This window comes from Pan paniscus, chromosome 9, assembly GCF_029289425.2.
Source record: "Pan paniscus chromosome 9, NHGRI_mPanPan1-v2.0_pri, whole genome shotgun sequence".
Lineage (NCBI taxonomy): Eukaryota > Metazoa > Chordata > Mammalia > Primates > Hominidae > Pan > Pan paniscus.
In genome coordinates this window covers 76,586,778-76,600,784 of record NC_073258.2, presented here as the reverse complement: position 1 = coordinate 76,600,784, position 14,007 = coordinate 76,586,778, and the positions used below count along the sequence as shown (strand labels likewise).

General features: G+C 45.0%; 1 protein-coding gene across 1 annotated transcript in view; it reads left to right on the top strand.

Moving 5' to 3' along the window:
- The first annotated feature begins 1,714 nt into the window (after positions 1 to 1,714).
- MAP6 (microtubule associated protein 6) overlaps positions 1,715 to 14,007 on the top strand; it is an 81,649-nt gene continuing 69,356 nt past the window's right edge. Inside the window, exon 1 of the mRNA XM_003846038.6 lies at positions 1,715 to 2,861. Coding sequence (XP_003846086.3) covers positions 1,951 to 2,861 — 911 coding nt within the window. The 5' untranslated portion in view covers positions 1,715 to 1,950. The remainder of the gene's footprint in view (positions 2,862 to 14,007) is intronic.

Genomic DNA, 14,007 nt, shown 5'->3' with positions numbered 1-14,007 from the left:
TGACTCAAAGCTTCTGCCCTGGGTCCTTAGCTATCCTCACAAAACCACTTTTTTTTTCTTTTTGAGATGGAGTTTTGCTCTTGTCACCCAGGCTGGAGTGCAATGACACTATCTCGGCTCACTGCAACCTCCACCTCCTAGGTTCAAGCGATTCTCCTGCCTCAGCCTCCTGAGTAGCTGGGATTACAGGCACGCACCACCACGCCCAGCTAATTTTTGTATTTTTAGTAGAGACAGGGTTTCACCATGTTGGCCAGGGTGGTCTTGAACTCCCAACCTCAGGTGATCCACCGGCCTCAGCTTACCAAAGTGCTGGGATTACAAGTGTGAGCCACGACGCCCGGCCCACAAAACCATTTTTGAGGCAGCTAGTATTTCCTCCATTCTACAGATGAGGAGACTGAAACCCAGGGATGACTCAACTTGCCCAAGTGGCACAGAGAGTAGCAGAGCCAAACCAGGTCTTTCGGACTTCAAAATCTCTTCTGCTTTGAAGATGGAAGAAGAGCAACGGCGAGGAGTGAGAACGTGCCAGAAGGCCCCTGCAGGCCAGGCACTGCCCTTTCCTAGGGCACAGGTCCTACCTACTCCCAACCTCCACAATTAAGCCATTTTCCAGAATTTTCTTTTCTCTACCTCTGCCCCAGTGTGGCACCTGAACTGAACAGGGACTGGGCGGTTCTTGGGGGAGTCTAAAACATACCTTCGCAAAGATTCCCTAGGAAAGGAACATCCAGGGCACCACCAGCCCTGGTGCTCCCATTCCGACACATCTGAGCAAGGCCTGTGCGTAGACTGGCAAGTGCTTGAACCAGGAGGCAACCAAACTGGGCTCAAACACAGCCCGCCGGTTTTGACCAATACCAGCAGCTCCCCTTTTCAAAGCATCTATTCTGGGACAGACATTTCACTAGGAGTTTCCTCCATGTTTTAAAATTTAATAGCCCCCCCCCCCCACAATGATTGGCCCTATTTTACAAAAGAGGAGCCTCCGACTCCTGGGGATGAAGCGACAAGCACAAGGACAGAAAGTCCTCACGAGCTTGGGACTTGAACCCACTACGTCCCCAGATTCTGCTGTTGCCCGGGAGTAGAGGAGGGAGGAGCTGCCAGGGCGGAGGGAGGTGGGGAGAGAAGGCAAGCTCCCAGCAGCGCAAGCTGACGACAGCAGGTGTTTTTGTTTTGTTTTGTTTTGTTCTGCAGCACTCTTTCAGTCAGCATCGTTCCTGGATTTTTTTCTCCCTGCTGAGCAGCATAAAAGGGTGGGGCCGCTTCCCTGCAGCAGAGGCAGAGGCGGCGGCGGCAGCGGCTGCAGCATCATTCGCGGGCAGCGGCGGAGACCGAGAGCTGCAGAAAAGGGTGGGGTCGCTTCCCAGGAGAAGAGGCGGTGGCGGCGGCGGCGGCGGCATCCTCGCGGGCAGCGGCGGAGGCAGCAATGCTCGGTCTCCGCTGGAGGTGATGGCCTCCCAGCCCTGCTAGGTGGCCGGCTGCACTAGGACGCCGGCAGGAAGGAGACTCGAGCCCGGTCCGCGGACCCTGCGGCCACACCGCCCGGCCCCTCCTCTGCGCCATGGCTTAAGCCTGTAGCCACCTCTCCTCACGTCGCCTCGCTCGACCGAGGTCTGTGCGCCGCCGCAGCCGCAGGGAGGGGCGCGTCCCAGACACCCTCGCCGGGGACTCGGGAACGCCGTGCGTCTCACCCTTCGGCGCCCGCAGCAGACTGCGCTCCCAAAGGCGTTTGCGACCGGTAATCGAGGGACTCTACAGACTCTCTTAGGACAGCTCTCCCCGGGTGCTCGCTGAGGGAGGAGGGCGAACTAGCTCCGGCTGATCGGGGATAGAAAACGGTGGGAACCACATTGGCCGGTCAGGATCGGAGGCTGAAGGAAGATTAGAGACTTGCTTTAGAACCACAAGAAGAAAGAGGAGGCCGGCTTTTCAGCTAGCATCATGGCGTGGCCGTGCATCACGAGGGCCTGCTGCATCGCCCGCTTCTGGAACCAGTTGGACAAAGCGGACATCGCTGTGCCGCTGGTTTTCACCAAGTACTCGGAGGCCACCGAGCACCCGGGCGCCCCGCCGCAGCCACCGCCGCCGCCGCAGCAGCAGCAGGCGCAGCCGGCGCTCGCGCCCCCCTCGGCGCGCGCGGTTGCCATAGAGACGCAGCCAGCCCAGGGCGAGTTGGATGCAGTTGCCCGGGCAACGGGGCCAGCGCCTGGGCCTACCGGCGAGCGCGAGCCGGCGGCGGGCCCCGGCCGGAGCGGGCCGGGCCCGGGCCTGGGCTCCGGCTCCACCTCCGGCCCCGCGGACTCGGTGATGCGGCAGGACTACCGAGCCTGGAAGGTGCAGCGGCCCGAGCCCAGCTGCCGGCCGCGCAGCGAATACCAGCCCTCCGACGCTCCCTTCGAGCGCGAGACCCAGTACCAGAAGGACTTCCGCGCCTGGCCGCTGCCGCGCCGCGGAGACCACCCGTGGATCCCCAAGCCCGTGCAGATCTCTGCGGCCTCCCAGGCGTCGGCGCCCATTCTCGGGGCGCCCAAGCGCCGGCCGCAGAGCCAGGAGCGCTGGCCAGTGCAGGCCGCCGCTGAGGCCCGGGAGCAGGAGGCGGCCCCCGGCGGAGCGGGTGGCCTGGCGGCCGGAAAGGCGTCCGGGGCGGACGAGCGCGACACGCGCAGGAAGGCCGGGCCTGCCTGGATGGTGCGCCGCGCCGAGGGCCTGGGGCACGAGCAGACGACGCTGCCCGCGGCCCAGGCCCAGGTCCAGGCCACCGGCTCCGAGGCTGGCAGGGGGCGCGCCGCGGCGGACGCCCTCAACCGGCAAATCCGCGAGGAGGTGGCGAGTGCAGTGAGCAGCTCCTACAGGTGAGACGCGGCCGCTGCTAGCGCGGGGGAGTCACCACGCGGACCCTCCCCGCGGGCTGCCCGGGGCCCAGGATCCCCAGCGCAGGCCTAGCGTGCAGCCTCCCTCCAGTCCCAGGCCACACCCTCTCCCCAGCCGCCTCCCAGGCCACCTCCCGTCGAAGCCTTCTCTTCTGCCCTGTCCCATGCGCAAGCTGTTAGTATATTCCATCTCAGCCTGCCTGGCTCTTTCACTTTACCGCTGTAGCCGTTTTCTCCATCCCTCCCACCTCAGATCCCTGCCTTCCCACAGAGATCCTTTGCAATGTCAGCAGAGGCTGTGCTTCCGTCGTGCCCCCATCCAGCTCACTTGCTGCGTTAGCCTGGATGTTGCCCTTTGCAGGGTCCCCATTCTTCCAGAAGAAGAATTCTTTCCAAGTGGCCTCTCGCCCTCCTCCCTAGCCCAGTTCCCTTGGCCCTTCATTCTTTCCTCCCTTTCTCAGTCTCTGGGCAACACCCAAGCACCATACCTTTTTCTAGATTACCCACAGGATCTTTACAAATTACCCCCCACCTTCCACCCTGAAGTCATTGTCCTTCTACCTCTCCCTAGCTGTGACATATTGGGCAAGTTTCCTAACCTTTCTGGGCCTCAGGTTCTTATCTGTAAGATGTAATTGGTAATAGACATCTCTTAGGATTGTTCACACTTTTATTGATTTAATATTAAACATTTTATTTTTATTTAGTTAATATTAAATATTCAACATATTTTTGAGTGCCTACTGTATGCCAAGCAGTGTGCTGGACATTGTGAGGATTAAATGAGATAATCAGGAGAACACCTTGTGCCTAGCACATAGTGGTAATTAGTACATCTTGGTTCCATTCCTACCTTCCACATGATACCTTATGATCCTACTTCCTAGGTGCGTCCAGCCTTCTCTGCTATTGAGGCATCTTCTTTCTCTCTCCTTTCCCTACATGTTCTCCAGATGTCTCTCATTCTCTTGCCACCAAAAACCCCTTTCTCCAGCACACTCAATTCCTTGCAAATGAATGCTTTCAAGCATGAAAATCTCTCTCTCTTTCCTTCTAGAATTTTCCCTCTGCTGCAGCTTCAGCCATTCCAGTCTGCTTTCTTGCCCTTCATCCATCCAGTATATATTTCTGAAGGCTTAGCTTTCAATTCTCCCCTTATGTTTCAACCAACATCAATTAGCTAACAGAACACAGTTGACTCTGGACATGCAACATTGCATTTGGGGTCTCTCGGGGAAGATGTGTATGAAAGTAATTGAGCTAGAGGTGTTCAAAATGCAGCTTATGGGGTCCTTTATCAATGCCACAGCTTTCTGCTGCCTCCTTCCTGCAAGAGGGTGTGGGGGGCGGGGAGGACTAGAGAGTTAGTCCTTTGCCAAGACTCTGTATATAGCCTCATGTTAGACTAATATCCTTCTCCAGTGAACATTACCAATACTCTCTCATAGGCTGAGGAAAGAATAGCATATCCAGACATCCTTCATGTTAAGAGAAAATCTGTCCCCCAACTCCTACCCCTGCATTTCTCATCTTCCTGAATTCCACCTCCCACTTGCATCTCTCTCTTGGTTTATTGCTATCACAACAACCACACTGGGAACCCAGGAGTACAGCACTTCCTTTGAGCTCTTGGTCAAACAAGGACATAAATCCTTTTCCTTGAATAGCCATGAGATGGTAGAATGTTCACGATGTTTTTATGCTGCTACCAAGCGGGGAGCAAAAGAAAAGAGGGGAAACAAATAAGCAGGAGACATAAAAAACAAAGGCAGGATGTAGTTTTCTAGTTCTGCTGTGGCTTGCTTGCTTCAAGACCCTACTTCATTTCTTGATCTTCCTACCCTGAGAAGCCCACGTCTGGCCCAACATCATAGATTACTGGCTTGGCCTCTTCATCTTCCCACTCTCATTCTAGCACCCTGTGGCAGGTGGAACCTTACTACCCACTAGCAGGAGCTGTCTCTTCTCACCACCATGCAGTCAATGCCAATCAAGAGAGATTCCAGATTCTTAAGCCTCCTTGGGTGATCCTACTCAGTTTATGATTTCAAGTTGGCAGGACTTGCTTTGTTTATGGATGAGTGGCCTGTCAGTCAAGGAATGACCACATCCTTTGGATATAACGCACTCCAGATTTGGGGTTGTACCTTGTTCCATATAGCCTTTTTCCTCAAAACAACAGCTTAGCTGTGCAGTAAGCATGTCGTGCTTCACATGCCATGCTTCACATTACACACATACTGGAAATGACTGGATTTGGTGGGGGAAGGCTATGCCCTCGGAGCTGGTGAGAATGATTATTTTTATGCATCTATCAATTCTATTAACCTGTCAAAAAAATCTTTGAACACCTCAAAAATTTTTTTAAATTTAGGTCTTTTGTAAAATTTAATTATACCTATGACTTTCGGGCCAGGAGTACTATTTTGCTATATAATCAAAAGGGTTTTGAAATATTAAGGGAATGATTATTGCTAAGAAGCATCAATTTCTTTAATGAACAATTTAAGTGCATGACAAATTTGATGTGAAATTTAATGGGGTTTTTTTTGTTCCAGAATAAAAATTAACAAATAATTGAGAAATTCACTTTGATTGAAAGTAGATATAAAGAAATAAGCTATTCAATACATTAAATACACTGTAAAGAAAAAATGGTTGGCAATTATAAGCTTATCTAGAACATTGATTTTCCTTCCCTATTGTCTCACATTCTTTTCCTTGCTATGATTCTAGGATATCTTCTGAATTTAAGTAAGTACCATGTCCACTGACACAAGATGGGCCTTATGTTGCCTTAGAAGGCTTAGAAGCCAAGCTGTGCTCCACTTCAATGATAATTTGATTTACAAACCTTTTTATTCTGCCATTCTACATAAATTATGGTGTATTCACACCATGGTGACTGGTTCATCTCATGGACTTTACAAATGACACCTGCCACATGACATCAATGTGAACAGTCTGCTTAAACAGAAAGGGACACACAGTCCATCATGTAAAATATACATTCAAAATTCAGAATCATATACATGCTCATTGTTTTACTTTACAATTTACAGTCATAAATAACATTAGATACCCTTTGACATTACGGTTTTGAGAAACCTTCCCTATTCAATAGCTCATCTAATTCCCAATCCATTCATATCAGCCTGAGATTTTTGCATTCAAGTAGTATCCAAGATAGCTTTAGGATTATTCACAAACATGAGTTTGATTAATTTTTAATACATTCATTTTACATAGATGATATTGTAAAACTGAGAAGCATGTCTTTATTACCATTTTTAATGTTAAGGATGGATTTCACTGGGAAGCCATTTGTGACTTTAGACCTGACGTTCTCAATTAGAAAATAGATGAGTCATAAGGAGGGGATTAAAATTCCTCTCCCAGTCAACCCCATTGCCCTGGCCATCAGATAATAGGGGTAGATAGGGTAGCAGCTGCTCCCTATAGAAATGCTAATGAGAAACTTTTCCTAGAAGAAACCAGCTGAGGCACCAGGAGGTAGAATTAATAAACCAGGGTGAAATACTTGAAAAATAAGAGCAGTAACAAGGAAGTTAGAAAGAAAAGGAGCCTTTAATGTCTGCCCTCCAGCCTTGTATGAAGGTTACAGGAAGACCCATCTGACTTAGTTTATGCTGTGCAGAACTGCCCCATTCCCTAACTGCCCATTTCCCTAATATCCTCTTGGGTCAATCCCAGCAATGCCTCGAGGCCAATCTTGGATACTGAGTCTACAGCGATGCCTTCCTAGAGCCAGCCATTCTGAATCAATTGTTCTTCTATTCCCTTTTTACTTTCTGAACCCTTATCATTGTCTGCTTGATTGTAAAATACTCTTGTCCATGTCTGTCTCCCCCACCACGTCATGAACACCTGAAGAGAAGGCTGTATTTTGTTCACTCTGTACCTCTCACAGCCTAGGTGCCATATAGATTTGTTGAATCTAATGGACTTTTTAGGGCTTGTTGAAAATTTTATTTTTCTACATATTGATAGAGTCAATTTCATTTCGTTGAATTTTTTTCAGAAAATGATCACCAAGCCCCTGCCATGTACCAGACAAGGAGCTGGGAATACCAAATAAATGAGTCATAATTTTAATGTAAGAAAATTGTGTCTTCCTCAATCAAGTTAAAGTCCAAATCCTGGTCAAGCGCGGTGGCTCACGCCTGTAATCCCAGCACATCAGGAGGCCGAGGCGGGCAGATCACGAGGTCAGGAGTTTGAGACAAGCCTGACCAACATGGTGAAACCCCGTTTCTAAAAATACAAAAAATTGTACTAAAAATACAAAAAATTAGCCGGGCGTGGTGGGGTGCGCCTGTAATCCCAGCTACTCAGGAGGCTGAGGCAGGAGAATTTCTTGAACCTGGGAGCCGGAGGTTGCAGTGAGCCAAGATCGTGCCACTGTCCTCCAGCCTGGGCGACAGAGTGAGAGTCCATCTCAAAAAAAAAAAAAAAAAAAAAGTACAAATCCTACCAGGTTAGCACTAGAAGTAAATGTTCAAACGGAGAAGGGCAGCAAACTTTACAGACCTGACTCTACATGGACCTTCACCTAGGGCAGCAGTCCTCAACCTTGGCTACACATTGGAATCAGTGGAGAACTTTCAAAAGACTGATGCATAGGTGCCTTGCCTAGAAAATCTGATTTCATTGGTCTGGGGTGTAGCCTGGGCAACCAAGTTTTTAAAAACTATTTCAAGTGATTCTAATGTGCAACTCACGTTATGATCTACTTTTATAAGGCATCATTCTCAAAATTTAGTACACAAAAGAATCACCTGGAGAGCTTTCTGAAATGCAGATTCCTGAGCCACATCCTCATACATTCTAATTCAATGGGCTTAAAATGGAGCCTAAGTATCTAATTTTTAGCAAGCACTCTAGATAATTTTAATGCAGATGAATGCAAGCTTTACTTGGGGAAAAATTACTTGGTGAGGTTTGCCATCTTTAAGCTATTGAGTTTTCCCACATGCAGACATGGCAAAGGTTGCCATTTATTTAAGTCTTTTATGTGCTTCTCTTATATTTTGTAATTTTCTCCACAAAATCACATACACATATATACTCATATATATGCACATATGTACAGTTTTAAAGTTTTATTTCTGTATTTAAATTGTTAATAATCTAACTAGATTTTATCTTTATGAATGGAGTGAGGTAAGTATTGAATTTTTCCCTATATGGAAAGTCATTTATCCTTACACTGTTTTCTAAAGCTTTGCTTTTCCCCGCTAACTTATGATATCTCCTCTATCACATAAGGGTCACATATCTTTAGATATTATATCTGGGTTCTCTGTTCTATTCCATCAGTCTGAGCTAATACTACATTATCTTATTTTATTTTATTCTGAGCTAGCTTTTAATTATTGTTCCTATCGTGAAGAGTTCATTACCTTTTCTAATTTATTATTGCCCATATGCATTAATTTTTGTATGTTAATCTTGTATTCAGGAAACTTATCACACTCTCTAATTAGTTTTGTTTGTAGACTTTCCTGGATTGTCTGTGGAGATAATGTATGTTTTTAGCAAATAACAATTTATTATCTTCCTTTCCAAGATTTATATATCTTGTTTTTTTGTGTGTGTTGCTCTGTTGGTTAGGACATCTGGTATGGTTTCAAATAGTAGGTGATAACAAACATCCTTGCCTTGGGATGTGGGAAAGTTTCTAAAGTTTTATCATTAAGTATGAGGTTTGCTTTATGTTTTTATAAGATAAGGTTAAGAAATTTCTATTTATCTTAGTTTGCTAGGGGTTTCTAAAAATTAGTTTGGCTGTTGAATCTTATTGAATGCTTTTTCTCTTATTGAAGGCTCAGCATCAGCTGAGATGATCTGTGATTTTTCTTTTTTAATCTGTTAATAGATTTTTTTCTCATATTGAACCATCTTTGCATTTCTGGGATAAATCTTGTTTAGATAAAAATATATTTTATTATGCTGAATTTGGTTTGCTATTTTTTATCTGAAATGCTTGCGTATATATTCATAAATAAGATTGGCCTATAATTTTTCCTTTTTTATATTAGTCTTATGTACTGTTGGAATCAAGGTTATACCTATAAAATTAAATGGATAGATTCCCCTCCTTTTTAGTTATTTGAAAAAGTTTATATAAGAAGGGCTCCTCCTCAAATATCTGATAAAATTCTCCTGTAAAACTTGCTGGACCTGTTGTCTTTTTCATGGATTTTTTTTAAACTGTCAGTTTGATGTCTTTAATACTGATTCACTTATTCAGGTGTTATATTTCTTCTTGAGCCAATGTTGATAATTTTTTTCTGGAAAAATGTACATTTCTTCTAATTTTATAATTTATTGACATAAAATTGATCATAGCATTATCTTGTGGATTTAAAAATAATCTCTACTTACCTGTAGTTATGTCTCCTTTTTCATACCTAATATTTATTTGTACCTTCTCGCTTTTTTTTTTTCAGGATTAGTCTTGTTCAGATTTGTTTTGTTTTTTAGTCTTTCCAAAGAATAAATTTTTTATTTTGTTGAGCATCTCTTTTTTCAGTAAATTTTACTCTTATTTTTATTATTCGCTTTCTTTTTGTGCTCTGAGAGGTAGGCATAGGTCAGCTTATCAACAGCCTTGTATTCCTGGCTAAGAAGTTTGGATTTGCTTCTATAGACAATAATGAGTCACTGAAAAAATCTAAGCAGAGGGACAACATAGTTTGATTCAAATTTTATAAAGTTCCCACTGGCTGACTGACCTGGGGAGATTAGAGAAGGGAAGGCCAATAAGGAGGCTATTGAGATAATTTGGAGAAAATGACAAAGCCTTAACCATGGTTGTGAGATTGGAGATTTATAACATAATACGGGTACAAAACAACAGATCTAAATGACCAATTGAGATGCAAAGAAGAGGATATGGCCCAGGATGACCCTTGTGTTTCTGGTTTTGGTAACTGGTAGTGATGCTAGTCACTGGAACAGGGAAAATAGAGGGGGAAAAAAGTCAGAAGTGAAAGTTGAGGTACTTTTCAATATACAGAATTTGGGTTGTCTATGGGATATCTAACAAGAGGTGTTTGAGGGTCGGTTGAGTAAATGGATCTGAAAGTTTAGGAAGAGGCCTGGGCTGTAAATATAGATTTGGAAACAATCATCTTGTGGATGTTTCACTTCCTGTGAAAGTCATAGGAAGAGGCAAAATTACCCTTGGAAGAGGAGTAGAGAAAATTAACCAACAGAAAATGGAGCCATGGGGGATACACATATTTGGAGTACTGACAGCAGAAGGGATATCCATGAAAAAGTTGAAGGAGGAGTGATGTGAGGAGGGAAGAAAGCCAGGAGAGAAACTTGTCATGGAAACCTCATATGAACTCAGCAGTGTTTTATGTCTGTTTGGACATTTTTACTGAGGCATTTTGTTAGATCATTGGTTAACTTTGTGCAATTAACTCTCAGAAATACAATGCTGACCAAGACTAACCCACAAAGAAGAGAAGATATATACGATTAATTCTTTGTTGCTCTCATAGGGAAGGATTGTATCTAATGCATATATGAACTTCAAAAAAATGTCAAGCCAGTGATAGTTCTAAATCAACAATCACTAAGAATCATTCAATGTCCCAAATATAAAACTAAAATAAATCAACAAATGTTCATTAAGATTAAGGAGCTATCTCTACAATGCTGCTTTGGCTTTATGAATTGTGTCAACTGTATTAATGTAAATAGGTGAGCTTCTCATTCTCTGCTGAATGAAGATAACTTCAACATGGGCCTGAACCAGCAAACTAAAAACTTCTAGTTTCACCATCAGAAATAATAATACTAATAGTAGCTAATTTAGTGCCTAGCATGTGCCTGGCAGAAGGCTAGAAACCTTAGATACATTTTCTCCCTGAAATCTTTGCAGTCACTCTTCAGGAACCATGCTGTTACTTCCCTGTTAGAGCTTATGATCCCCCTTCCTCTATCGCCCAGGCTGGAGTACAGTGGCACCATCTTGGCTCACTGCAACCTCTGCCTCCCGGGTTCACGCGATTCTCCTGCCTCAGCCTCCCGAGTAGCTGGGACTACAGGCACGCACCACCACGCCTGGGTAATTTTTGTATTTTTAGTAGAGACGGGGTTTCACCATGTTGGTCAGGCTGGTCTCGAACTCCTGACCTCGGGTGATCCCCCTGCTTCAGCCTCCCAAAGTGCTGGGATTACAGGCATGAGCCACCACGCTCGGCCCCTTTAGGTTTTAAGACTGTTAAAATCACAGACTTTGTCTACGCTTGTCTTTCTCTACACTCAGTACTTCCTGCATGTCATATTAATATGTACTTTCTTCATTCAGTTTCCATTCAGTAAATGTTTATTTGTATCTACTATGTCAGGTCCTGGACCAAGTCCCTGGATGACAAAGTGGTCCCTGCTCTCAGGAGTCTTATGTTTATTGGACAGAGACAAGTGTGCTGAAAAGTTACAGGTGCCCTGATAAAATATCTGTGCAGGGCATGGTGGAGCACAGAGAAGAGAGGGGTTAAGTCTGCCTGATTTGAGGGTTGTTGGGAAAATTCAGTAGAGAGGGTGACTAGTAGCCTGAGTCTTGAAAGATGAGTTGGCAGTAAATGGGAGAATGGATCAATTTGAGTAAAAGTACAAGAAGAGAAATTATAAAGAGTTCTGTGTGGGCAGAACTTGGAAGTATCATTGCATAAGGATAGAATGGCAAGGGACAGAAGAGGGAGGTAGGCTGGGGCTAGCTCCTTTGTCTTATAAGCAACAGGAGAATCAGGATTCAGTTTTAGATTTTAGAAAAGGTGACTTTGACAGCAGTGGGAAGAATGGACTGGAGAGATTAGACTGGGAACAGAGTCCAGGGAAGAAACTACAGTCTAGTTGAGAGATGCTGATCTCCAGCAAGAATAGAATGTAAGCAAGTGCTGATAAGAATAAAATTACAGTGGCTAAATGAAAGTAGGCAGAAAGGGAGAGGGAAGAGCCTAGGATGTTTCTAGGGTTCATGTTTTGGCTGTCTGGGGCAGGGCGGAGGGGTGGAGAAATGGTATACACTGAGCTAGATAGCACAGTTTTGGGTAAGTTGAGTTTGGGGTGTCTTTGGAAGGTCTACATGGAGATGTTCGGTACAGAATGAAAATGGAAACTCATACTGCTGCTAAGGGTGTAAACTGGTGCAACCACATTATAAAACTCTTTAGCATTATCTATTCAAGCTAAACATACATTTACCATGACCCAGAAATTCCATTCTTGAGTATCTACCTAACAGAAATGAATGCAGAAGACTTATATAAGAATGTTTATAGCAGCATTATTAATAGCTAAGAACTAAAACAGCCCAAATGTCCATCAACAGTGGGATACATAAATTGTGGTATATTCATACAGCAGAATATTATATAGCAGGGTATGGAAGGCAGAATAATCCCCCCTGCAAAGATGTCCAAATCCTAATTCTAGGAATTTGTGAATATGTTATCTTTCATGGCAAAGGGGATTTTACAGGTGTCATTAAGTTATGGGCCTTGGAATGGGGAGTATAGCCTGGATTCACTTGGGTTCAGTGTAATCACAAGAGTCCTTATAAGTTAAAGAGAAAGACAGAAGTGTCAATATTAGGGTGATGCAGTGTGACCAAGACTTGACTAGCGGTTGTTGGCTTTGAAGATGGAAGGACACGTCCCAAGGAATGTAAGCCGCCTCTAGAAGCTGGCAAAGGCAAAGAAAGTATTCTCCCCTAGAGCTTCCAGTGAGACCCATTTTGGACTTCTGAATGACAGAACTGTGAGATGATAAATCTGTGTTGCTTTAAGCCATTCTGTTTGTGGTAATTTGTTGCAGTAGCTATAGGAGATTGATACACAGGGTTTATCAATTATTGGCCAGATAATTCTTTGTTGTGGGCCTGTCCTGTGCATTGTAGGATGTCTAGCAGCATCCCTGGCCTCTATGCACTACACACCAGTAATATTTCCCAGCCCTCCCTACCCTGAGTTGTGGCAATCAAAAGTGTCTCCAAGGGCTGGACATGGTGGCTCACGCCTGTAATCCCAGCACTTTGGGACACCAAGGCGGGCGGATCACGAGGTCAGGAAATCGAGACCATCCTGGCTAACACGGTGAAACCCCCGTCTCTACTAAAAATATAAAAAATTAGCCGGGCGTGGTGGTGGGCGCCTGTAGTCCCAGCTACTCAGGAGGCTGAGGCAGGAGAATGGTGTGAACCTGGGAGGTGGAGCTTGCAGTGAACCAAGATCGTGCCACTGCACTCCAGCCTGGCGACAGAGCGAGACTCCATCTCAAAAAAAAAAAAAAAAAAAAAATAGTGTCTCCACACGTTGCCGAAAGCTTCCTAGTGGATGAGAAAATTGATCCCAGATACAAGTATATTTACTGAATGATTCCATTTATACGAAGTTCAAAAACAGGCAAAGTAATTGATGGTGACAGTTGTTGGAATAATGGTAATCTCTGGGATTTAGGTGGGTAATTGGCTGAGAAGGAGCACAGGAGAAACTTCTGAGGTGTTGGAAATGTTCTATATCTTGATCTGAGTGGTGGTGACATGGGTTTATACACACAAACAATTGAGACTTATGGACGTTATTCTCTGTGTGTTATACCTCAACAAAAAATAAGAAACAAAATACAAAAGAACTAAATGGAGATAGAGCTTGAAGCTCAGGAGAAAGGGTAGAACAGAAAAGAAGATCAGGACAACATCAGCCTGTTGGTGAGAATCAAACCCATAGGTATTAGGGTGGGTAGGGAAGAGAGAGGGTGAGAAGAAAAGAATGCTGAGGTCAACGCCCAGCAAGCATCGACATCTCTGGTATGTGAGGGAGGAGTCAGCAAAGGATGAGCTCTTGGTGTCTGTGCTTGCCTCTCCTGTCCAAAAGAGAGGAGGAGCATAGGCCTCACTGTGGTCTCAACCTCCCACCTCTGGTGCTGCTGGCCTTGTACATTACACACAGGAACTACCCGTGCCGTGTATTACATAATACACATCGTTATTATCTTTGCTATCCTTCCCTTATCTTAGCATAGTCCACTGTCAGTGGGTATTTGTTTTCAAACTGAATGAAGAGGCTTTTGCAGGATTAGGCCTGGTGTA